The 26,525-nt window shown below is 49.1% G+C and overlaps 1 protein-coding gene across 2 annotated transcripts in view; it reads right to left on the bottom strand.

Moving 5' to 3' along the window:
- The window catches only part of Bdh1 (3-hydroxybutyrate dehydrogenase 1), a 35,802-nt gene that overhangs the window by 6,775 nt on the left and 2,502 nt on the right, over nt 1-26,525 (bottom strand). The window contains exons 2-5 of one of the 2 annotated variants that reach the window (XM_052740546.1): nt 17,513-17,638; nt 6,690-6,762; nt 5,591-5,704; nt 3,450-3,591 (exon numbers count right to left, since the gene is read on the bottom strand). In XM_052740546.1, the coding sequence (XP_052596506.1) occupies nt 3,450-3,591; nt 5,591-5,704; nt 6,690-6,762; nt 17,513-17,598 (415 nt within the window). In that variant the 5' untranslated portion in view covers nt 17,599-17,638. Of the gene's footprint in view, nt 1-3,449; nt 3,592-5,590; nt 5,705-6,689; nt 6,763-17,512; nt 17,639-26,525 lie in introns of those variants that run through there. The other variant, XM_052740545.1, reaches the window with a different exon arrangement.

The following is a 26,525-nucleotide window of genomic DNA, read 5'->3' as shown; positions in this document are numbered from 1 at the left end:
AGTAACATGCTGAGTCTATTCTGTTAGAGTTACCATGTTCACTCCCCCAACTCCTTCACTTCTCCCCATCCAATGTGTCACCCAGGGCTGAAAAGATGACCAATGGTCAGAGTGACAGGCACCAGGTCTGGAGTGGCACTTGTTGATGTCACCACACCCTCATAACTAAGCCGTACAGTAGACGCTAAACCAGCCCATAGCTGAGTGAGGCTCACAGAGGCGAAGTCTTTGCTCAGTGTGACCAGGGACCAGGTGAGGGAGATACAGTGTGGACCCAGGACCGAGGACAAGCCTTCACGTCTGTGGACCCAGGACCGAGGACAAGCCTTCACGTCTGTGGACCCAGGACCGAGGACAAGCTTTCACGTCTGTGGACCCAGGACCGAGGACAAGCCTTCACGTCTGTGGACCCAGGACCGAGGACAAGCCTTCACGTCTGTGGACCCAGGATCGAGGACAAGCCTTCACGTCTGGCCCCACATAGTTGCTGGTCTCCTTTGCTGTGACAGGAGTCAGTTCTGTTTCAGTCTGCATTAACTCAGGTCCTGGTTCGCCTCTCTTCTGTGCTGTCAGTGAAGACCCCTCCAGGTCTCCCTGCCTCCATCTATATCCCCCATCTCTACCCAGGACTCGTAGCCAGGCTAATCGCTCTCCTTCCAGACCCTCCCATTCCTGTGGCTCTCAAATCTGCAATGCAGCACACAAGGCCTTTGCAGACTTCTCCCTGCCCCCACATACTCCACCTCTCTCAGTATGAACAGCTCGCTTGCTCCTTTAGAAAGCTTGTCCCTTGCCTCCACAGGGGTGAGGTCTAGACTAGGCAAGGGACGGCTAGAAGTACTTCACCACTTCACAGAAGAGCAAGCTGAGGCCCATACGGGACCCGCATCACACTCAAGTCACACTTCTCTGGAGAGGTGAAGACCCTGGAGAGTCCAGTCCTCCCCTTCCCAGACCAAAGGATGTGTCCGATGTAAACTATTCCCTGCCCACAGCATAAGGCCTGGGTGGTTTAACTGCTTCTCAGAGGTTTGTCCTGAGGCCACTAGGTCGATGTCCAGTTCCAGGCTCCTCCTGCCAGATCGGAGCCCTCCAGGCACCAAGGATAGTCCCAAACACACAGCAGGGACTCAGTAAATGCTTACTCATTGGTAAGTAATGACTCCAGGGTCAGGCCACACCCACAGCCTGTCAATACATGTGTGTGCACGCTTTCCTGGGGTTGGGAGGGCTGGTCACGGCTCCAGATGTCCAGTCCCTCGGAGTCCTACAAAGCAGGGGAGGCGGAGCCAGTGGATGATGGCTGGACACTATAAGCAGAGAGTCCCCTTCACCTCAGCACCTGAGGTGGCTTCTCAGACTTTGGTAGTGACACTCCCATGGAGCCAGAGTGAAAACCAGCATCAAAATGTGCCCTTATCCTGTGGAGGTGGGATGTTATACATGACTGCTGAGACGCTCCGTGAGGGCGCCACCTGGAGGTCAGAGCCAGAAGTGGGAGATGTTCCTGATTTACCAGGAAAAGGACCAAAGGACCAGGGCTAGAAGGCAGAGCAGTGGGGATGGGAGGCGGGGTGAGTAACTGCCAGGGAAGAGGTAGATGGGGAGGATGGGAAAGAGTGGGGGGAGAGCCAGCATGCAAATGCTATCTCACAAGTTTTATTTTCTGGTTTTTGAACCCGAAAATTCCAACTCATTTCCCCAAACTGCAGTATGGTTAATAAGGTAGGTTACAGAGAATGGCAGAGCATGGCTGTGGATCCCAATTCTGTCAAGTCGCAAGTCCCACAAGCTGTGATCCCAGGCTGCATGGTGCTATAGCCTTCTCACTTCCTAGTCTGTGAAGGCAACGCCCCAGCTGCCCAGGGAGGCTGTGTGGACAAAGGACGGCAGGCTATGTGGCTGGTAATCATCCCACCGGGACCCAGTCTGCCTTCTCTTAATGGGCCAGGGACACCAACTATCGCTGTTAATTATTAAACAGATGCTCAGTGAGTCCACAACACACAGGCTGCTCCTGGAGAACACAGGGCCCCAGAATGGCCTCTAGGAGGGTAGGGTGGCAGCCCCGAGCTGCTGAGGTGACCCTAGTGATGGCGGCATTTTTCAGCCTGGCAGTTCTGGTCAGCCACACAGCTCAGGTGCAGGTCACCCGACCCCTGCACGGGACCCCACGCCCAGCCGCTGTGCAGCGGGGACCTAACGGAGGCAGCCCCCCTTTTCCTGGCCTGCCAAGGGGCTCTAAGACCAACAGCACAGACTGGCTTTTCCACAGGACCTGCTGTATGGCCCAGCTCCATGCTTCTGAGGTCCACTTGAATGGCTCACACACACACACCCGCCGAGCTGGAGAGCAGACCCCCTCAAACTAAGGTCCTCCACACAGGCTGATCTGGGAGGACACGAGATGCTCAGGGAGCCTCTGCAACATCCGATCCTTTGACCACTGACTCTCCAAACTTTTTACCCCTTCAGCATTGAGGCACTCCATCCAACCTCTGTGACATCTGTCTCCTCCTCCCTGGGTCCTAACTGCTTGTGTCCCCTCTGGACACTCCCCCAGAGTGTTGCATGGGCACCTCCGTGCCTTCTCGCCCCTCATCTTGCTCTTGTAGCTGGGGACACCGGCTCTGTAGGAGAGACACCTCTTGTCCCTTCTTCATCCCCATACTCAAGTCAAGTCTGCTAGCTTTGTTCTCTCAGGACCACTAGCAAGCTCCAGTACTGCCAGCAAGCTCCACCGACCACCACACTCAGGGCTGTACCACCCATACCCCCCTTTAACCCACTCTTCCCCAGGCTAATACAGGCTTCCGAGGGACCTCAAGACAGTCCCCGCACTCTCCAACACCTTCCGAAAAGCAGCCAGTCCCCCCCCCACCTCATTTGCTGCCGCCTCCAGTCTCAACCTTACGATGGGACCATGTGCCACACCCCATCACACCGTGGGCTGCTTCCCATCACTGTTCATGCTCCGCCCTCCTTCTGGCATACCCTCCCTGGCTCTCTACCACACAACCCATCCCCATCATACCCCCGGCACTGGGTCCAGCCCCCTTTTGCCATGCAGCTCTGCCTCTGTCCATGTCCTGCTCCCTGATGGTGACATCAGTCCACTCACTGAACTGTAAGGTCCTCAGGGACAGAGTGTCCCCCACTCAGCCCCATGCCTGGCCCAGAGTGGGCGTTAAAAGAGCATTGGATGAACCGGCCTGAACTGGTATGTCAATCTGTCACTGTACAGGTTGTAAACTTGCCTCCAGCCATATTTTAGTGCCCTGTTGCAAAGGTATGTTTAATTGAATCCATTTCCTTAGACTGAGCAGGAGGAAGGGTTTAACCAAAGGGAGAGGAGCCTCTTTCCAGGAGGCCAGCAAATGGAGGGCAGCGTTGGGCAGGATCCCTAGAATAGCGCCACGTACCAACCCCGAGTCTCAGGGCGCCCTTACCCTTCTCAGGGTCCTTCAGGCCGGAGCGGATGGTCTCCACTGCTTTCTCTATTTCCTCACCGTTGCAGACATTGAGCTGGATGGTTCTCAGTCGGTCACTGTTCAAGCTGTCCAGCTCCTTAACCCCAGCATCACCTTTGTCCTGGGGGAGAGAGGGCTGCGGTCACCTCTGGCCTTCCTACCCTGGGCAGGCTCTGGACTTAGGACCCAGCCTAGCGGGGGACTGACTCTAATCCCCTGCAAAGCCTGAGGCTTACACTGACACATGTATGTGAATGTTCACAGTAACGTTATTCAAGATAGCCAAAAGCCAAGCCAATGTTTATAAATATCCTGAATGCATGTTTATTTTTATTTTTATGGAAGTTTTAACAATGCAGTTTGGGGGCTGGAAAGATGGCTCAGATGTTAAGAGTCCTTGCTGCTCTTACAGAGGACCTGGGTTCAGTTCCCAGCACCTACATAGTGGTTCACAACCATCTATAACTCCAGTTCCAGGGGATCTGACACCCTCTTCTGGCCTCTGGGGGCACCAGGCACACAATATACATGCAGGTAAAACATCCATACACATAAAAAAAATCTCTAAAGATTTCATCTGGTTTATCTAGAGTACAAACGAGCAAAGCACTGTAGTATATCCATATAACCAAGTAATATTCTGCAGAAAAATATGAACTATGACACATGCTACAATATAGATAGCTCTCAAAAACATGTTAAGGCTAGGTGTGTTGGGGCACGCCTTTAACCCCAGCACTTGGAAGGCGGAGACAAATGGATCTTTGTGAGTTCCTGGCCAGCCAGAGCTGCACAGTGAGACTCTGTCTAAAAACAAACAAACAAAACATTGTGCTATGCGAGAGACGCATAGTAAAAAGACCCAGTAACTTTGGGTCTAATGTGAGAAACATCCAGAGAAGGCAAGTCTAGGGGGATGGAAATCAGTGGCTGCCCAGGGCTTGAGGGGTGTGGGGCAGGGAAGGGGAGGTTTAACTGAAAAGAATCTAAAGGGAGAATATTGAGGCAGGGAAATGTTCTAAAAGTGAACTGTGGAGGTTGCGTAACTCTCTAAACTGGGGGACAGTCCCCTCGTTACATCTGTAGTCTCATGTCCTAGTACTTGCCTTCATGTTCCCTAAATGCTGCTTCATGTCCCACAGCAGCTAGTTCTACACTTCCAAGACTGCTTGGGCTGTCCCCTCTGCCTGTCAGGTCATCCCCCCCCCCCCCCCCCCCCCCCCCCCCCCCCCCCCGTCTCCAAAGAGGACAGCACTCTTTATTCCCCGCAGCCCTGAACAAATGCCACCTCCCCTGTCAAGTGAGAGCCCATCTCTTTCTTCTCCACAGCGCCCCCACCTGAGCATTCTTGAAAGTGCTAGAGAATGTTTTCGTTGCAGTTCTTCAGCTGTGTCTGTGGACGGAGAGCTCCCTGGCTAGTTTTGTGTTAGCTTGACCCAAGCTAGAGTCATCTTGAGAGGAGGGAATGCCAACTGAGAAAATGCCTCCAAAAGATCAAGCAAGCCCAGAGGCCATTTTCTTAACTAGTGATAAATGTGGGAGGGCCCAGGCCATTGTGGGTGATATCACTCCTGGGCTGGTGGTCCTGGGTTCTATAAAAAAGCAGGTTGAGCAAGGCACGAGGAGCAAGCCAGTAGCAGCACCCCTCCATGGCCTCTGCATCAGCTCCTGCCTCTAGGTCCCTGCCCTGTTTGAGTTCCAGCCCTCACTGCCTTCCACAAAGAAGTGTGATGTGGAAGTGTAGGCAAAATCAACCCTTCCCTCCCCAGCTTGCTTTTGGTCATGGTGTTTATCACAGCAAGAGTCGCCCTAACTAAGACACTGGATCTTATTCCAAGGCATCTAGCAAAGTGGCAGGCCCATCATCACCATTTGACAAGTGAATAAATGCCAAAGCAATGGATGGATGGACAGATGCATGGATATATGCATACGCCCATGCAAAAAGGTATGTAGAAAAAAAATGAGACTAAAGTGGAAAAGGTGTTGGCTATTTTAGTAACACCTGTTATAAAAGCATGTGCATGCAAGCATGCACACACATACACAGACAGACAGACAGACACACACACACAAACACAGAGTAACTGCTTGGACAATGGTAAATGGCCCAGTCTTACCTTCATTAAGCAGCCAGCAAATACAAGGAAACCTTTTGAGTGTAGATGTTTGGCCAAAGAGAACCCGAATCCCGAGTCACAGCCCGTGATGAGGACAGCTTTGCCGCTAGCCTGCTTTAGAGGATTAGACCTACGTTAGAATCCAGGACCCTGCAGTAGAGCAATCAGCCCTCCCCCAGCCCTGTGTGCAATAATATTAATGCATGCTGGATGGCCGAGCCTCATCCTCCTAGCTGGCTCTCGCTGTCTGGAGAACTACAAGCACCTGGGACTGGGACTCGGAATCAGGAGACCAAGCTCCAGCCTGGACTCTGCCAGCAACAGTACTGCCTGGGGTGACTCCTGCCTTCAGGATCTGTAATCACTGTGATGCTCACTGCCTTGTTATCTTCATCGAAGCCAGGCTCACCCAGTGCTTCCTGAGTGCAGGGCACTGGGCATATACTCTATTCACGTCACCCCCCCCCCACCCCCAACCATAACCCCATAGACCAGCGGTTCTCAACCTTCCTAAAGCTGCGACCCTTTAATACAGTGCCTCCTGCTGTGGTGATCCCCAACCATAAAATTATTTTTGTTGCCACTTCAAAACTGTAGTTTTGCTGCTGTTACAAACTGTAATGTAAATATCTGTGTTTTCCACTGGTCTTAGGCGACCCCTGGGAAAGGATGGCTTGACCCCAATCCCCCCCCCAGGGGTCATGACCCACAGGTTGAGAACTGCTGCCATAGAGTAAGTGTGATTATTCCATGTCACCAGTGAGGAAACAGAGTCACTTTCAAAATGCCCGATGCAGTTAACGATAGGTCTGTAACACAGACGGGGCTGAGAGACCCCAGAGCCTCACTCTGAACCCCAGCTCTTTGCTTCTCGGCAGGCCTCCCACAAGCTCCCTGGCTGGGAGAGGTGGAGTGCGTCATTACTGCTGCCATACGCATGGGGAGAGGGGCTCCCTACTGACGGAGGCCCTCAGAGAAGGGTTAAGTGACAATGCGGTTCAGAACATCCTGACAACCATTCAGAGGGTAACTAGAGGCCTAGGGTCCCCAAAGGGCCCTCCCGAACCCAAGGGCTCCCAGGGAGCTGGCTGCCACTCACTGAATTTGCCTCACTGGCATAAGTCCGACGGGTGGGTGTGGTGAAGGAGGCTGGGTAAAACCAGAGCGTGTGTCTGTGAAAAAACAGCAAGCCATGAATTCAAGGTACAAGTCCTCTCCAGATCCCACTCCTGGGCAGAAGAACCTTGCAACACCCCAGCCACCATCTAGGCTAAGGTAGCACTGATTTTCTCCCCACCTCAGGCTCTGGGGACAGCGCTACTACTGCTTAGAGATCCCCTCCCCACCAGGAGCCAGGCAGGCGGGCAGGGCACCAGCCTTTACAGCAGCCATCTTGGCTACTGGACAAGAGATGCTTCCTGAGAAGAAAGCCAGCCCAAAGGCTACTTTTCTTAGGAGGCCATGCCAACACTTGACTGGCCCTTGGCCTACTCCAGTAGTACTCATTTTCTGCTTTCCAGGACGACATGGATGGCGAGCGCTCCAGAGTAATCAGGGTGTACATATGCTTTCAGAATGCCTTCGGCAGGCTGGTGAGATGCCTTAGTGGGTAAAGGTCATTGCTGCCAACCCTGGCAGCCTGAGATTCATCACCAGAGCCCACACGATGCTAGGAGAGAGGACTGATTGCTGCAAGTCGTCCTCTGACCTCCACATGCGTGCACACGCACACACACACACACACACACACGCGCACACACACAAACACAGAGTAAAAGTAAAGCCTTCTTTAATTTCAGTGTTTTAACTTTCCATAAGCTCAATGCTGCTTTCCTGATCATTGTTTTTAAACTTTTTATTTGGAGATATTTACAGATATACACACTGTTTAGAAACAGTGCGTAGAGCTGGGCTTGGTGGAGGCAGGGAAGATAAAGCAGGAGGATCTAGGGTCAAGGCCACCCTGGGCAACTTGGTGAGACCCTACCTTATCATAAAAGATAGAAACAGGGCTGTGGATACAGTTCGGTGGCAGAGTGCTTTTCTTTTTCTTTCTTTCTTTTTTTTAAGATTGATGTATTTATTATGTATATAGTGCTCTGTCTGCCTATATTTCTGCACACCAGAAGAGTGCACCAGATCTCATTATAAATGGTTGTGAGCCACCATGTATGCCTACATGCCAGAAGAGGGCACCAGATCTCATTACAGATGGTGGTGAGCCACCCTGTGGTTGCTGGGAATTGAACTCAGGACCTCTAGAAGAGCTGCTGATACTCTTAAACCCTGAGCCATCTCTCCAACCCAGGCAGAGTGCTTTTCTATCACATGCAAAACCCTAGATTTAATCCCCAGTACTAGGGGAAGAGAGGGATGGGGGAGAGGGAGGAGAGAGGAAGAGAGAGGAGAGGGGGAAGGATGGGGAGAGGGAAGAGAAAAGGAAAGAAAAGTAAGCGGAGAGATGATGGGTACCCCTTGTCCAACGTCCACTAATGGTAGCATTTCACAACTGTGTTATGTCACAGCCAGGACACTGACGAAGATACAGTGACAATGCGGAACATCCCCATCACATCTTGCATCTCTCTTTACCCTTTCCAGAGCCACACCTACCCCGCCCCCCGCCCTCTTCAATCTGTTCTCTATCATATCAACAACGGTAAGCCAGGCATGGTGGCTTAACCTGTGATCCCAACACTCAAGGGGGCGGATACAGGAAGACTTCTGGGAGCTCCAGGCCAGCCCGGACCACAAAGCACAATTCTGTCTCAAAAACACAAAACAGTAACAACAAAGAGAACGTGATAAAATGGATTCTACAGCACACAGCCTTCTGGGTCTGGCTTTCTGCACTCAGTGTCGCCCTCTGGAAACTCATCCAGATTGTTGGAAACAAGCTTCTCCTTTTGTGTCTGAGTCCCTCTCTAACACGGGTGACTGTGTAACTATTTACTGTCTGAAGGTCATCTGGATTGCTTCCTGATTGGATTTTTTATGAATAAAGCTGCTATGAAGATTCCTGGGCAGGGTTTTGTATAAAATATTTCTCTTGGATAATCTCCCAGGAGTGTAACCGCTGGGTCATATGGTAGGTGTGTACTTTGTTTTTATAGAAACGGGGAACTGTTTACAGCTCTAGAACAGTGAGGTATGCTGCATTCCCAGCAGAAATGGATGAGGACCCAGTTTTCCCACACACTTCCAAGAATTTGATAATATCACTCTTTTTTTAAAAAAAATTTATTTATTTGTTATTGTTGGTTTTTGAGACAGGGTCTCATGTAGGCCAGGCTAGTATGGAACTTGTAGACTAGACTGATTCAAACTGGCGAGCATCCTCCTGTCTCAGCATCAGCATCCCAAGTACTAAGATTACATAGGATATCATGCCTGGCCACTGTTTTTTATTTTAGCCATGTTCAAAACCATACATGATTATCTCACTGTGGTTTTTTTTTTTTTTTTTTTTTTTTGGTTTTTCGAGACAGGGTTTCTCTGTGTAGCTTTGCGCCTCTCCTGGAACTCACTTGGTAGCCCAGGCTGGCCTCGAACTCACAGAGATCCGCCTGGCTCTGCCTCCCGAGTGCTGGGATTAAAGGCGTGCGCCCACCACCGCCCGGCCCTCACTGTGGTTTTAATTTGCATTTCTCTAATAGCTAATGATGTTGACCATCTCTTCTACGTTTATCTCTTCCCTGTCTCAGGTCAGACAGCTAATAAAAAACTACAGCATGGGTGACTTACAAACAAGTGGATTGTAAGGGGTTAAAACGGAACAGTTTTGAAAGCTGGGGAGCTCAAGTCAAGGTGTTGGAAGACGTAAGGGGCCACTTCCTAGATTTTTTACTGTGACTTTACTTGGCAGAAGGGGATGGGGGGGGTCTTAGACCTCTGTCACAAAGGCATTAGCCCACTGATGAAGGCTTCGCTTCCACGACTCAACACCTCCTAAGGCCCGGCCCTCTCCATAGCAGCTGCCATGGTCCCTTTTAACTGTCAACTTGACAGGATTTGGAAACAACCTAGGAGACACAAGTCCTGTCTGTGAGGAATTCCAAAGAGGATTTACTCTGGGTAGGAGAGCTACCCTCAGAGTGGGCTGCAACTTCCAATGGAGGGCTCATATGCACTGAAGTCTGCGGGGGAAGCAGTTTTTGCCGGCCTGTGTTCACCTCTTCCTGACGTGTGCACTTTACTGCTCTATCTGACCCCAGCTTCTTCTGCCTTCCAAGGCAGACTGAAAACCACTGATGATCAAAGGAACTCCCGGCCTCAGCACTGGCGTGAGTCTGCCGGGGCATCTGGCTTAATGGTCTGAGCAGTTACTGGGCTCTCGGGCTCTCCGGTGTGTACACAGGCATTGTTGAGACTGGCCGGCATCTGCTGTGCAAGCCAACCTACACACCCCTTTTGTATTCCTCTAGAGAAGCACGTTATACCAGCAGTACGGGGAGTAGCACTTCGGCATATGCATTTGCGGGCACGCAAGCGTTCAGACCGTAGTCTGGCATACACATCCTGTGTTTGGTCACATTCTAGGTGGACTCTTTCTTCTTTCACTGCTGAATTTTGAACATAGATGCTCTAGATGCCTTTGCTGCCCACAAAAAAACTTCTCTCCTAATCTATACATCCTCCTCTTAGTGTTTGAGACAGAGTCTCACTAGGTAGCCTTACGTGGCTGGGAACTTGCTATGCAAATAAGGCTAGCCTTAAACTCAGAGATCAGCCCGCTTCTTCCTCCCAAGTGGGGATTAAAAGTGAGCACTACCATGCCTGGCCCCCCTGTTCTCCTCTTCACAGGGGCGACTTCGAGGGAATGTGTTTCATTTCATTTTGATGACGTCTGATCAATCCACTTTTCCTCTGATGGGGCATCTGTGACTCGTTACCTAAACTTAACTTCCTATTTTTTTTCTAAAAGTTTTCCATTAAAGCTCATGATTCTTTCTGGGTTTATTCTGGCATGAGACAATGTTTAGGTCAAAGGATTTGGTTTTGCTTATGACTTTCCAGTGGCCCAGCAGCTCTGTTTGAAATGCTGTCTTCTGAATCACTGTGCCAAAAACCAGTCAAGCAAATCGTGTGGCCTATTTCTGGATGCTCTTATCTGTTTCATTGGCCTATGTACCTTTACCTTAGTTCTCTTCTTGAAAAAGAAATTATTATTCTATTTCTTTTGCCTTTCCATGTAAATTTTAGAATAATTTCTATACTACAACATGAATGGAACTTGATGAATGATATCTGAGGTTGTCCTCTGGGCTCCACTGCACCCACACATTCATATCCACCTATAGCCACTTAAACATAGGTATATGCACATATGCACACATACATAACACACACACACACACATACATGTAAAGCAAACAAGGAAAGTAAATAAAGAACTATCCTTACATCCCTGGAACAAATACATCTTTTTATATTTTATACTTTAAAAAGATATTGTTGAATTCTACCTGCTAATAACTTAAGAGTATTCATAAAGGATATTGGTCTGGCCAGGCGGTGGTGGCAGATGCCTTTAATCCCAGCACTTGGGAGGCAGAGACAGGCAAATCTCTAGGTTTGAGACTAGCTTGGTCTACAGAGCAAGTTCCAGAACAGCCAGGGCTACACACACACACACACACACACACACACACACACACACGGGATATTAGTCTGTAGTTCCCCCTCCCCACTTTTTTAGTACTGTCTTTGTCTGGAGATTAGGCTAATATTAGCTTCATAAATACACCAGGTAGATGTGACTGCCCGGTGTCGTGAGACACTCAGCCCAGCTCCAGGCCTCCACTGCTACTTCCCTGGCTGGGAGAGGTTGGTGTCTCATTACTGCTTTGCACACATGTAGGGACGAATGGCCTCATTACTGATGGGGATGGATAGAGTCTCCCAGCAACCTCCCATGACTCTTCTCCATCCTCCAAAGCAGACAAGGGTACCTGAGATGACAGTCCTGGTCTCTACTTGGCTTTCTCTGACTCACTAGGATCCCCACCTCCCTGACACACCCTGCCTGTGAGGATGAAGTCTAGACTCTCTGCTGTCTGCTGACCCTTGCTGGCATACATAGGCTGAGGCCACAGATGTGAGTAGAGCAATCACTGTCTAGCGGCTTTTTGCCTTGCTAGGCTGGTCCTGCAGCCGGAGAAAGTGACTTTGGTTGGGATATTCTGTGTCTGGCTCACTGGTGTTTCCAGGCTGCCAGCTTCGTCAGCTCTAAGTGTGGGATACACAAAACAAATAGAAGCCTCAAGACTGTCATTCCTTTGACCTGAGGTTCTCGCCTCATCTGCCTTCTCTCCACCCAAATGGTCTAAGATTGCTTTATAGTATATCCAGAGATTTTCACTGTGCTCAGCAGGGGACATGGGTAGGGGAAAAAAAAAACCACATCTACTCCATCTTTTCAGAAGTGGAAGTTCGCCGGGCGGTGGTGGCGCACGCCTTTAATCCCAGCACTCAGGAGGCAGAGCCAGGCGGATCTCTGTGAGTTCGAGGCCAGCCTGGGCTACCAAGTGAGTTCCAGGAGAGGCGCAAAGCTACACGGAGAAACCCTGTCTCGAAAAACCAAAAAAAAAAAAACAAGTGGAAGTTCTGCTTTAAAGTGACTATTGAACCAGCAATGATAAGAAGAGGCCAGCCTGGTCTACAGAGCAAGATCCAGGACAGCCAAGGCCGCACAGAGAAACCCTGTCTCAAAAAAAAAAAAAAGAGGAGGAGGCCAGTGCAGATAAGCGACTATTTTCTGCATTTGAACTTTGGTACCGTAAGCATATATTACCTATTTAAACTGAAGCAGTAAAATGTATTACCCAGTGATAGCTTGCTTGTCCAAGATGCTTCAGGCCCTAGTACCTAAACCTAGAAAAGGTGTATTCACCATTCTCAAGACAGCAGTTCACGAGATAGAAACAAGGTCCACTCGGAAAATCTGCTCTGGTGATGCTCTGTGCTTTATTGAGTTAAGTTCTCATGTACGGATGGTCTCAGGTGAGAATGGCAGGGTCAGTCTAACCAAAGCCAGCTCAAATGACGTCCCCCAAAGAGTAGCACCATGTGCCCATGATCCCCAGCGTGACTCTACAAAAACAAACAAAAGAACCAGAAAGGTGCTTCTGGAGGTACTGAACTGTTTATCTTCTTAAGGGTCCTTGGTACTGCATGACATTTCTAAATATGTGACATTTTATTGTATTTATTAATTATTAGTATTAGTAGTGTGTGAGTGTGTGTGTGTGTGTGTGTGTGTGTGTGTGTGTGTGTGTGTGCGCCTGTGAATGTCATGGCACAATCAGTTCTCCCCTACCTTAACGTGGGTTTCAGGGGTCAAACTGAGATCATCAGGCTACCATGGCAAGTACTTTACCCATGGACCCACCTCACTGGCCCATATGTGACATCTTAAAAAGTAACAGAAAAAGACAAAGGCTTATGTCAGGAATCTGCTGCCAGATTTGTCTGTAACTTCTGTCCCATTCTCACATATATCCAGATGGAAACATGATCATGGCTGAGAAGTAGGAGACACTGGGCTCCACCACTCACACCCAACTGTCGGTGGCACGTTTTTTACGTGTTTTCTTCACAGCCCCAAACCCTCTGCACCCAGCCCTGAAAGGCAGAACCCTACAGAGCAGTGATTCAGCCTCTGTCCAGCATGGGACAGCTCCGGCTGGCATGAGTGTCCTCTGGGCTCTGCCAGGCTCTCAGTCACCTGCTTTCACCACTGCCAGCCAGGCCTCATCTACTCTGACTTCAGTTCTCTCAGGCCTTCCAGGCTTCTACACCCGTGTGGCTGCTTCTCACTGTGGAAGGGCTTTTGCTCACGACCCATTAAAGTGGAAAATCCCCAGGGTGAGGCAGACGGAAACACAGCCACTCCATGCCAAGGGCCTGTGGTAGACACTGCTGCTCACCGGAACACCGGCATCCAGAAACTCCGGGCCGCATAGAAGAGACTCTTCAGAGCAGCCGAGGTACCCGTTCTGGCTCTCGCCCTTTCTTACTGGTCAGAGTTCCTAACTGCGCTGTTGCTCCTGTCGTGAACCAGCACTGGTAACCAGTAACTCAGCTGTCCTCCGAGGGAGCCGCAAGTCAGGGTAGCGGGCTGAATCTAGTAAGATTAGGTTCAGAAGGCAGGGGGCCCCAAGTACGGTCTCACAATGGCCTCTGGAGGGAAAAATTCATTCAGGAGTCTCCAGGGTCCCACAGTTGCCTAAAGTGGGTATGTAAACCCAGGGAGGATTTAAAGACCCAGGTGAAACCAGCAGCCACTTCTACACCGTTGGATCGGAGCTACAGGCTGTTAACTTTCCTACCCTCCTGGGGCGGATCATTAGCACAGGGAATATGTGCCAGTGTCCTGGGAGGAGCACATCAATCAGCAAGCAATCTGCCGGAGGTCCGTACCAGTGTCTTCTGGCAGAGCCAGATACTCCTAAAATCAAAGGCTAGTGGGGCCGTTAAGTGGAGTAGATTGTCAGGTGTCACGGCAGGGGCCATAACCAGCCACTCCTTGGGAAGTTTGCACTTGAACGTGTCCTGTGAGATTCTTGCTGAGGCCTAATGACCAATACTGGCTGTGCTGCCTGGGCATCACACTTTAAGAAAGGAACACAGGCCAAGGAAAGACCGCTCAGGAGGGAGCCATAGAGACGGAATAAAAGACGACAAGCAGCTGGGCAGTGGTGGCGCACACCTTTAATCCCAGCACTCGGGAGGCAGAGCCAGGCGGATCTCTGTGAGTTCGAGGCCAGCCTGGTCTACAGAGCGAGATCCAGGACAGACACCAAAACAAAACTACACAGAGAAATCCTGTCTTGGAAAAAAAAAAAAAAGGTGACAAGCAGATGGGTACTGGATGGCATGGTGTCCCAAGAGGGATGTGACAGTGTGAATACAGAGGTGGACCCAGGAACAAAGGGTGGCATTTACAGGAGAGAGCATTTCCACTCACTATAAAGAAGGACTGTATATAAAGCTGTCCAAAGACACAAGGCTTGCTGTGGGAGGTAACGACCTTCCCATCAATGGACACATTCAAATGCATCAAGGCTAGAAGGTCACACATCAAGGATACTAGATCACAGGATTCACCCTCAGGGATGACTGGAACATGAAACCCTTGGCAACTGAGACTTAAGCAAACTAGTCAGGTCAATGACTTTTCCCTACCGACCTTGTGCCTGATCCTTAGCACAGTGTCTGTCTCCCTTTGCATGTGCTGTGCCTCTGGGCCTCTACTGATACCCCATCCTGTGGACATGTAATTCATTAATTCATTCTGATTCCGCTCCCCCACCACCATCCCCGCCACACACACACTGTGCCCTTTGAAATACCAGGTAACTCTTCATTTACCCACATATCAAAAATGTCCCTGTAGTAGGGATTTTTTCCTCCTCAAATGAACCAGAAGGCAACTAATGCCCCACTTCCCTTTAAAGACAAATCTTTGATAGAAGTAGTTTAATTTCCTTTGGGGTTGTTTTTGATATAAGACAATTTCAGAAATCTCTGAATGCCTCGTTGGAGACAGGTTTTTCTATATTTCATTTTATGGGCATGAGTGTTTTGTCTACACATATGCATGTGTACCGTGTGTGTAGTGCCTGCTGAGGCCAGAAGAGGGCGTCAGATCCCCTCCAGCTGGAGCTAGACTGTCATAAGCACCATGTGGCTGCTCCCCCAGGAACATCTGGGTCCTTTGGAAGAGCAGCTAATCCTCTTAATCATTGAGCCAGCTCTCCAGGCCCAGGTTTTTCTATTTTTATGAATCACTTGCTTTAAAAAATAGAGGCTGGCAAATGACTGGGCAGTTTCACTCTCCCTCAATAAGGCACTAGTATGGCCTGGAGACTCTGCTGTCCAGTCATTTCTATTGATTCCAGAGGGAAATGGACAGGAGGGAGGAGCCACAGGACTAAGGGTGCTGGGTCCCTGATGCCTGGAGAATGGGGGTGTCCTGGTCTGCTGGGAAGAAGGCATTTAAGAGACAAGAATGTCTAGAAGCCTGTGGTACAAGCCATTTTCCCTGGCAGCAGGCATGGTCTGCAGAGGGAACTCGGTTCTTCCTAAATGTGCAGTGCTTATGCCAGAGACGAAGGTGAATTGCGCTTATGTGCAACAAAGCAGAAGCCACGCAGAGTCCGGACTGCAAACTGGATGGAAGCAGTCATGTAAGACAGGCCATTTGTGCCCGTGCAAACAGTGGCCTGGCTCCTGCCAGATTCCCAGGCAACTTCCTGCTTAAGCCATTGGTCACGGAATTTCTGATGTTGTAACATTCAAGGATTTGAACAAATAAGAAGAATGGAGTAAAAAAAAAGGCAGAAAGACACTTTCTCTCTAAAACCTTTCAACAGTCAGGATCCATGTCCCCTTTGACTCTGCATGAAGGCGCGTGTTAAGTCCGTCACACATGGAGAGCTGAAGTCCTCTTTGTACCTGAGCCTCTGGCTCTGGAACCCACACACATGGGTTTTAGCAAATGCTGAGAAAATTCTCAGTGTCTGTTCTACCTTTCTTTCTTTCTTTCTTTCTTTCTTTCTTTCTTTTTCTTTCTTCCTTCCTCCCTCCCTCCCTCCCTTCCTTAAGGTTTATTTATTATGTACAGAGTGTTCTGCCTGCAGGCCAGAAGAGGGCACCAGAGCTCATTACAGATGGCTGTGAACCACTACTGGGAATTGAACTCAGGACCTCTGGAAGAGCTGCCGGTGTTCTTAACCACTGAGCCATCTCTCCAGCCCTCAATGTCTGTTGGAAAGAAAAATACTAGCACAGAAGAGACCAAGCGTCTTGCTGCAGGGACTTAGCATTTAACTCGACAATCATTCCGCTTCCCTCAAATATAACCAGGGGAAGTTGATCTTGTTTTGTAGCAGCAGAGCCCACGGATTCCCCAGGGAACAGGCAAGATCTGCTGAGTGTGGCCACACACACCTAGACCCAGCACTCACAGGCTACAGTGGGAGGACCCTTGAAGCAAGGAGTTGGAAACCAGCCTGTGCAACATGGTATGATGGTGTCTCCCAAATACCAAAGATCTGCTTGTTTAGTCTGTGCCTGTTTAATAATTCTTCTATGTCACACAAGCAGCTCAGGGATGTCCAGTTCCTTAAAGTGTAAATGTAAAAAGACAAAAAAAAAAAAAAAGAGTCACAAGGACACTGGTGGTGTGCTAAGGAGGGCACACCTCGCTTCTGCAAGCTCCCAACCAAACATACTAATCTGTATTTAACCACGATACACACACACACACACACACACACACACACACACACACACACACACGACCCAACACTGGGAGAGACATTCTTCAGACGAGCTGGCGAGTGGTCTTCCAGGGTCAAGATCATGACTAAGGTGATGAAGGATTGGGGCTGATGGGACTAAGGAGATATATCAACTAAATGCAGTGGTGGTGGCAGGCGCTAATCATGTACTGTATAAAAGACCCATCAGTGGGCCATTCGGTGAAGGCTGGACCAGATCTGTACCTTGGTTATCAGCATCATCTCCATGGCAGCACTGATGCTTATCCCTACACTACGACTCTATATGATGTGAATGGCTAAGGAGGCTGAGTGCGGATCTGGGTGTCCTTTCCTTTTGCAACTTTTATGTAATTCTAAAAGTATTTCAAACAAAGGGTGTATGTCTTTATTTTTTGCAGCCATTAGGGATCATATGGACACCAGGCAAGTGCTCTACCCCTGAGCTACACCCCCAGTACAATCAAAGGGGGTTTACAAAACAGGAAGCTGTTCCTCTTTGCCCTGTGTGCCCTGGGAAGGCCTGACTGCCGAGCACTCCATGCTGCGGTCCTGGGGCTGGCAGGTACTGAGGACAGTCAGGAGCCACCTGTGAAAAGTGTGGTCCTCAAGGCCACCTCTTCCTTTACTTGCTTACCTTGTCCCATTCTCTCGATCACAGACACTTAGAGTTCTTCCTGGGAGCTGCGACAAGGGTCTGGAGAGACGAGCCGCCAGCATCATGTCAGCAAGTTGTAGGACGAGCTGCTTCCTTCTGGTGGTTCTGAAACACAAAATGCATGCTCAGCCTCTTGCGCTTGGAAGTTTAGTCAGGAATGGCCATTTTCTTCAGGTTACTGAAGTTAACCAACAAGGCTCTTCTTAAACCAAAGCCTCATGAGATGGAAAATCGGGAGCCAGGCTGTACCAACAGCTCCCAGGACAAGCATGGATGAGCGGTCACCTATGCATGACAGACAGCATTGATGTAGACCAGCGATACTCCAGGCAGGCTGCAAAGTAACTCCTGGGGTAACTGACTTGGGGACATGACCAGGGGAAGGAATGGATAACCGTGTGACATGGTAAGATGGCGTCATCTGTAAAGTTCAGGCTCAAGAACTGCGCAACTGAGTTTTGTTGTTACTGTTGCTGTTTTTCGAGACAGGATCTCTCTCTGTATAGTCCTGGCTGTCCTGGAACTCACAGAGATCCGCCTGCCTCTGCCTCCTGAGTTCTGGATTAAAGATGTACGCCACTATTGCCCATGAGTTTTAACAGTCACACACAAAAAATATGTTTTAAGTGAGTTTATAACTTTGTGTTGGCCCACATTCATAGCTGTCCTCGGCTGTGTGTCACCTGCAGGCCACAGCTCTGACACACCTGTTGGGGAGTCCTCTGGGAGAGCAGCAAGTACTCTTAACCACTGAGCCACCCAGCAAGAGCAGGTCTAACTCAGCTAGGCCTGTTCCCTTGTCCAGGTTTCTGAAGCTGGCAAAACATCCATCTGTGGTGATCAGGACACCAGCCTTCACTCACAGTGTGTCCCCATCCTCTGAGGGTGGCTTTTGCGGCCCCACACCACGAATCACTTGGCTCGGTACTCCACCTCCCTCTACCTCAGCAAACTAGAGGCTCTGGGACTGAATTAAGCAGTAACCCCTAGACCCTAGGGCCTAGAGCATGGAGTCTGGAGCTACAAAATGAGAGGCAAGACTCTTCACATTAAAACACACACACACATGGGCTGGAGAGATGGCTCAGCGGTTAAGAGCACTGGCTACTCTTACAGAGGTCCTGAGTTCGATTCCCAGCAACCACATGGTGGCTCACAACCACCTGTAGTGAGATCTGGTACCCTCTTCTGGCCTGCAGGCATACATGCAGGCAGAACACTGTACACATAAACAAATCTAAACACACACACACACACAATCCAGGCAGGTTAGTACATGCCTATAATCCTAGCACTTGGGAGGCTGAGGCAGGAGAATTGCAAGTTGGAAGTCAGCCTAGACTGTACAGCAAGTTCCCCACCAGCCTGGTCTATAAGACTCTGCAATAAACAAACAAACATCAACAACTAAACCTGCACACAGAGCAAACAAAAGACCACACATATACCCATTTAAGGTTAAATCAAACTGCTGCATCTAGGTCATATGTCACATGGTGTCACCTGAGGCCTGCCCAGCACCATGATGATTAAATGGCACATATACAAACCAGACCCAGATCAGGCTGGCACAAAGACGGCTGACTAATCAGCCAAAGCAATGCTCCTCACAGGGGGCAGCTGTGGGTATTTAGCTCCTTCAAACTTCAGAAAAGGAAGAGAAGCAGACGCCTCCTCAGCTAACATTGTTTCCATCAGTAACTGTTGCTCAGCATGTGTGTTAGCGCCTTCCTGTTCTGGGTAACAGTGACAGCTTCTGGCCAAAGGGCCAGGAGGGGAAGCTGAGAGGACCCATGAGGCTGGAGCCCAGGGGATCTGCTTTTTTCCTGGCCTCTCCTTTGTGTAACTTGTTAGAATTCCTAGCCACTACTCAGCTACATGACCACATGTGCGCTGGCAAGATGCTTAGCCTTCCTAGGGCCTTGTGTCCTATGTAATCCATGTGCTGTGTGATCATGTCATCTGTGCACATGTGTGGCGTAGCTATGTGCATGTATGGGGGGATCTATTAAAGCAGTTTCCACTTATCCCTTCCCTCTCTTCCTGCACAGTCATTCCATAGGCCTGTGCACATCTTTCCTATTCCCTTCCCCTAATAAACTCTTATAGTGGATTTTGTTGTACCTCGTGGCTTTTCTCAAATGGTAAGCAGCACCACGTAATAAATAACATTGGTGCCAAGATGAAGCAGGACCTTGCACTGAGGTTCACTCTATCTACGACTGCCCACTTTTCCATTTTCCCGGCCACTGGACTGCTTCGCACAACACTGGCTGCTTCCATTGGTGAGTTTTTCCTTTCCAGCCAGCATAAACAGTCCCCTGGACCCATGGGAACGACCGTAGATTGTCCAGTGTCCTTCTGGTGTCCCCAGGATTGGGGAAACCCCATCCACGGCCTTCATCAGCTACGGTTGGCCCCTATTGCAGGCTTCAATCTCTAGCCATTTCCCATGACTGGGTCTGAGATATCATTCTCACTGTCAGACCCTCGTCCTCGGGCTGTGTCCTCAGGCTGCATACACCCCACCCACATTCTCTCGCTTGATGAAGCATTAAATGACGTGTGCCAATCGCCAATCCTCACTTGATCTCGGGACGCCTGAGATTATAGTCTTGGATCACATTGTTTTTTTATTTTTTTATTTTTTATTCTCTCTGCCAGGGTCATGGGAAATTAGGCTTCCTCCTCTTAGTCCCACTCCCCCTCTGAGAAATGCCTTAAATATCCCTTAGATAGCAATAAAAAATGGCCATCTAATGGCTCCTTGGACCCCGATAAATTATGGGAATTATCTAACTTGTCAGCAAATGGAAAGAGTTACCTTATATCCAAGCTTTTTTTTAACCTCAGCTCCAACCCCTCCCTTCTTGATTCCTTCTCTCCTGCCCACGTGCTCTGATACTTGCTAATAACCTACTCCCCAAGGAGCGCAGATGAGTTTGGGAGCAGGCTAGGATACATGCGGATGAGGTTCATCAAACAATGCTGCCCATCCACCTGGGGCTGAGACGGTTCCGATCAGGACCCACGCTGGGATCATAATACCCCAGGTGGCTCTCTAGCTACGGATCACTTTATAACCTACCTCCTGGCAGGTCTTCCTAAGGCTGCCCTCAAACCAGTAAACTATGAAAAGCTAAAAACATATAATTCAAGATAAGGAGGAAAATCCATCTCATTTTTTAGAACGGCTTACAAAGGCTCTCTTACAATATATTAGCCTAGATCCTGAGAGCCCAGAGAGCAGACAGCTCCTTATGACCCACTTTGTCTCCCAGAGCTTCCCCAACATCAGGGCTAAACTTAAGCATCTGGAGAGAGGGCCCCTGACCCCACGGGCAGAAGTCTTAGCAGTGACATTTAAAGTGTACCATGGGAGAGATGAGAAAGCCTGTAAACAGAGCTGCCAAATGCTGGCACATGCTATCTGACCAGTTACCTGAAGGCTTCCAGGTCCCTGTTTGAAGTGTGGTAGAGAAGGCCACTGGGCTCGTGCCTGCTCTGCCCCACACGGGCCACCGTCTGGGCCTTGTCCAAAGTGCCACCAAGAGGGACACTGGTCAGCTGACTGCCCCCATGCACCTCGTGTGGCATGGGGACATCAAGTGAAGACCACCTTCCAGCCGATCTCCTACACTTGGCGATGGATGATTGAAGGTGCCATCTCTCACAGGGAACCCAGGGTAGCCATTACAGTATTGGGGTGATCCATTTCCTTCCTTTTGGACACTGGAGCCACTTACTCAGTCCTGAGGGAGTTTTGGGGTCCCACCTCTCTTGTTGTTTTGTCAGGGTAGGGGGACAGCCTTACCTACCTCACCAGACCCCACCACTTAACTGTATTTTCAGGGGTACCCCTCTCACCCACACATTTTTAGTTGTGCCAACCTGCCCTGTGCCCCTAATGGGAAGAGATTTTCTAGCTAAGGTACGAGCTTTTATTTTGTTTGCTCCCCACATTTGCCTTACTCCAGACTCGTCAGCTTCAAGACACCCTCCTGTCTGTGCTGACCATATTCTGCTACATCAGCTTTCCTCTGTGTCTCTGATAACATATTCAAATCTCTAATTACCTACTCAGCAAATTGTTACAGGATCACCATAGAGCCGAAGGCCAAGGACCATCAAGCATACCCAGGCAGTAAGGAGCAGTAACAGTCCAGAGGTATTTACACCCCCAGACTCAAAAGAAAACATGTACCTTGAAGTTTGTCTCAGATAAGGCTTATCTCAGGTGAAAACTAAAAGCATGTTCCAAATTTCTCTCTCTCCTCTCTCTCTCTCTCTCTCTCTCTCTCTCTCTCTCTCTCTCGTGTGCGCACACGCTAACACCAACCAATAAAATTCTGATAGTTGAGTACTAAACATAATATCATGGCTACCAGCTCAAGATTTTAAATTCCCTGTGGCTGCTTCTTAATATGTTTAAAAATTCTTCCAAGCTCCAGAGCCAGCTTGAATCCACCAGGACAGCACCTTGTCAGACCCAGTCACAGAGCCCAAAGCAGCGGAAGGCAATGGATGATTCCCAAAGCAGCAGAGGACAATCCACTACCTCAGGACATCTGGCTACCCCAAAAGCCCCCCAAGTCAATCAGACTAATATCTGACTGTCACTGTGGCAGTGATGCATGGGGTACTTAGGAACTGGACACAGCGGAAGGAGGATCACCTTCAGAAAACTCAAGCCCCAAAAGTTAACTGACACCCACCGAGTCAGCTGGAAGTAGTTTCTTCACCCGCCATTTTATATAAAGAACAAAGAGTCTGAAATGTTAGAATTCCTAGCCACTCTCCCAGTTACATGACCACGTGCGTGTACTGGCAAGATGCTTAGTCATCCCAGGGCCTTACGTCCTACGTAATCCTGCGCTTCATGATCACGTAATCTATGCACATGCGTGGCGTAGCTACGTAAACCCATATGTGCATGTGGGGGGGGAGGACGCGGGAGGACCCTATAAAAGTGGGTTCCATGCATCCCTCCCTCTTCCGGCACGATCATTCCATAGGCCGATGCACATCTTTCCTATTCCCTTCCCTTTTATAGTGGGTTTTGTTGTACCTCGTGGCTTTTCTCAAACAGTAAGCAGCACCACTTAATGAATAACACTGCGCTGCTGCCTAATAACTAACATAATTGGCTGTAGCTTGTCACATCTTGTTAATGATAAGATCTCAGCAGGGAGAAATCTCTCTCTATCCCACCCAAACATAACTGACAATCAGCCATGAAGCCAGTGTATTAGTCAATTTTCTATGACTATTAATAAGTACCTGATACTGGGTAACTTTATAAAGAAAACATGTAAGCCAAGTGGTGGTGTCCCACGCCTTTAATCCCAGCACTTGGGAGGCAGAGGCAGGTGGATCTCTGTGAGTTCGAGGCCAGCCTGGTCTACAGAGTGAGTTCCAGGAAAGGTGTAAAGCTACACAGAGAAACCCTGTCTCAAAAAACCAAAAAAAGAAAAAAGAAAAGAAAGGAAGGAAGGAAGGAAGGAAGGAAGGAAGGAAGGAAAGAAAGAAAAAGAAAAAAAGAAAAAGAAAGAAAGAAAGAGAGAAAGAAAGAAAGAAAACATGACTTTCGGTCTACATTTTATTCCAAAGTTACAGACACACATCTAGCTACAAACTTCCATCTGGCAGAGTTCCAAGTTGTTATAAGACATGAGACATTGTAAGTCTGAAGTCAGTAGCAGGAATTACCCACCTTCCCTCCCTCCCTCCCTCCCTCCCTCCCTCCCTCCCTTCCTTCCTTCCTTCCTTCCTTCCTTCCTTCTTTCCTTCCTTTATAAAGCTGAATGAATGGAGATAATTAACCAAGGAGCACCTTGGGGGTAGAAAGGCACCATGTGGCCCATACTGAAGTTCCCAGGCAGGCCCCTGCAAGCGGCAGATGAGCAGAGCCCAACTTGGCCCCCTGTGGAAGACCCAGGCCAGAACTGGTCTCATTCTTTACAGGATACCATGTGCTGAACACACACATCTCCACCTCCTCCCACCACAACTGAAGCCGGGTCACTGTTCCTGGGTGACTTCAAATATAGTCTGTAATTAAAGACCTTCCCCAGCCCTGGGCTCAATGCCCATGAAAGAAAATGTCTCTAATATGGTCTCCAAATAGAGGATTGCTTTCAACTTAGTTTTCCTTAGAGTCAGCAAAATGTCAAATGTTACAGTCAAAATAGTTTAAAGCGCATACAAACTCAGGCCTTTGAATTACGCCTGTTTACAATATGGTCTCTTATACAGAGTGGTAGACATTTACACCTGAAGGCAGGGCCTCATACTAAGCAGGTGCTTTGTCACTGAGCTGCCCCCTCCCCCCCCAGCCTGGACCAGGCTTATGGAGCACAGTGCTATCGTGGCATACCTAAGGACTTCTTCCAGTGGCTGTTGCTATCTTAATGACTCTGGCTGGATTTCACTCTCTGTAAAAGAACAGGAAGCTCTCTCTCAGATCGGCCTTTAGGTTTGAGAACAGAAATGGTTACAGGAAGTAGGTGGGGCCAGAAAAAGGAAGATCTCCTAAGGGCTGGGGGTTCCGCTGGCCTTGAAACTCAAGTGCCACAGTAAAAGGGCACAAGGGTCTGACCGGGAGGGACCAAATCCATAGCATGCTGTCACAAAATAAAGATGCTAGGAAAACTTGGGTCTCCTCTCAAGAGCAGCCCCCGTGGCAATCAATGCATAATCCATGGGAAGCCCAAGATGAACCCCATTTCTCCTCCCATTTCAAAGGAGTCCAAATCAGGAGCCAGGTATGGTAGCACCTTTAATCCAAGCACTCGGGGGAAGCAGAGGCAAGAGGATCTCTGTGAGTTCGAGGCCAGCCTGGTCTACAGAGCAAGTTCCAGACAGCCAAGGCTACACAAAGAAACTCTGACTCAAAAAACAAACAAACAAAAACAAACAAACAAACAAACCAGAAGAAGAAGAAGAAGAGGAGGAAGAGGAGGAGGAGGAGGAGGAGGGGTACAAACCAGCCTCAAGGGGTGGTGACCTGTGACATGGCCATGAGGAGGGCAGCTAAGCAAGAACTGGCTCTGAAACATATGCATGCATCCTTGTCAGGCTACTGGGCTAGCCATGTTGCACTGGAAAGCAGGTGTCTCGAAGAGGCCATAGCCCACCTGCTTTCCAGTGGGTCAGTAGCTAGGTCTCCCCTTCACCCCACCAGGGTAAGTCATTCTCAGAAGAGGAGGGGCATCTGCAGGGCCAGGAATACTGGAGGCAGACATTCGGCAGGAAAGGACTCAATGTTCTGGGTAGGATGTGTAGACGGGTCTTCGGCACCGCAACACGGGAGAGGAGAGCCCTGCCCCACAGAGGAGGGTAAGCTGCATCCTCTGCAGGCACCCCACACTGAAGTACCCAAGACAGCAAACACTGGCAGCCCACTGGTAAATTTGGCCCCCAAGAGCTTTAACTTGCCTTACATTTTTTGTTATTAGTCCCTTCAGTGAAGTGGTTTGCTCTGTCTTGTTTCATTTTGTTTGGGGTACTAGAGACTGAAGCCAGAGCCCCACACACACTATGCACATGCTCTGTCACTGAGCCCAGTTTAACATTTTAAAAGTTAACATAATGAGGTAGGGGAGCTATGCTTGGACCCAATAAGAACATTTTGCAAGTTCTGTCTTAACACTACCAATGTGCTTTTTTTTTTGGCCTGGATACTACAGGAGTTTGAATTATAAGATCTGGAACCAGAAAGACATAAATATGTTCTGGACATTTTCCTTCTAATTATTTATTAGTTTTGTTTGGTCTGGCCACAGGTAATGAGAGTTTCCCAGAAGTCATGCCAAAGGAGCAGGCAGAGGGAGGCAGATCTCTATGAGTTCAAGGCCAGCCTGGTCTACAGGGAGAGTTCCAGGACAGCCAGGGCAACGCAGAGAAACCCTGTCTCGAAAAACCAAAAAATAAAGAAGTAAAAACCTTTGTTCAAAGAGACGCCTACCAGTCCTTTGAGAGAGAATCTGGACAGGAACGTCAGATGATACACACACATTCTCACCATACTTCTGGCACAAATGCAGGCACAACTCATAGCAAATCTCAATGGAGTCAATAAAGCCAAGGATTTAGCTGCACAGCCCTGTCTGCAGAGACACACTTAACGCTGGAACCCCAATCTGCCCAGGAGATGAACTACCGAATGGCAGTCACTGCAGTGTGTCTAGTCTGTCAATCCCCTCTTGTTACACTTGCTCCAGTCCACAGGATTCAGTCTCCACAGCTGGAGCTGCACAGGAGATGGCCCGTCCCTTGACCCTGATAACTTAGATGACCCCTACGAAAGAATGAACTGGAGACGTAAGACCTGCTAAGGGTAGGTAGCCAAAGGTAGATTCTGCTGAAAGATCATTAATTCTTCATCTGCTTTACATTCAGAGAATGCCTCACGGTTGACCTTATAATGACAAAGTGACATATGCCTTCCTTGCTCCATCACCCATCTGTGCTTCCCCAAGAGAAAATGTTACAAGAGATGTCAAAGTCACTATAACGATAATAGCCAGACTAAGAGAATATTTCTATGCCCAGGAGAACAAGGCTTGCCTGTCAAGGGCAGGACCAACTACTGAGGCTATCCCAGGACTCCATTCCCCGTGTTATTACTGTATGGTGAGATTTCATAGCTGTGTTATTTACATACTATCAGCACACTAAGGTTTATTTCCAGCTCAGCCTTTGCCCCCAACTCCAGCCTCAGGTATACAGCTGTCCCTTTGAAGGTTTTACTGGGTATGCCAAGTTCAACTTGTCCCAAGTGTGCGTGTGTCTCGATTTCCTGCACATTCCACAGCAATTTCTCTGTCCCCTTCCCTGCTTCCATTTTTTGCTTTCCTTCTTGGTATCACACTACGACCTTCTACACATTGTTTTTATTATCTTACCTGCTTCTGTGAGTCTTATTCAACCGCAAGCTCTTGGAGTAAGGGGATTCCTAAGCAGTGACCTGCACACCAGAGACTTATAGCTC

Source organism: Peromyscus californicus, unplaced genomic scaffold, assembly GCF_007827085.1.
Source record: "Peromyscus californicus insignis strain IS unplaced genomic scaffold, ASM782708v3 Scaffold_16__1_contigs__length_79575227, whole genome shotgun sequence".
NCBI classification, from domain to species: Eukaryota; Metazoa; Chordata; class Mammalia; order Rodentia; family Cricetidae; genus Peromyscus; species Peromyscus californicus.
Note: the sequence above shows the minus strand (reverse complement) of the source record. Positions and strands in the feature narration are given on the sequence as shown.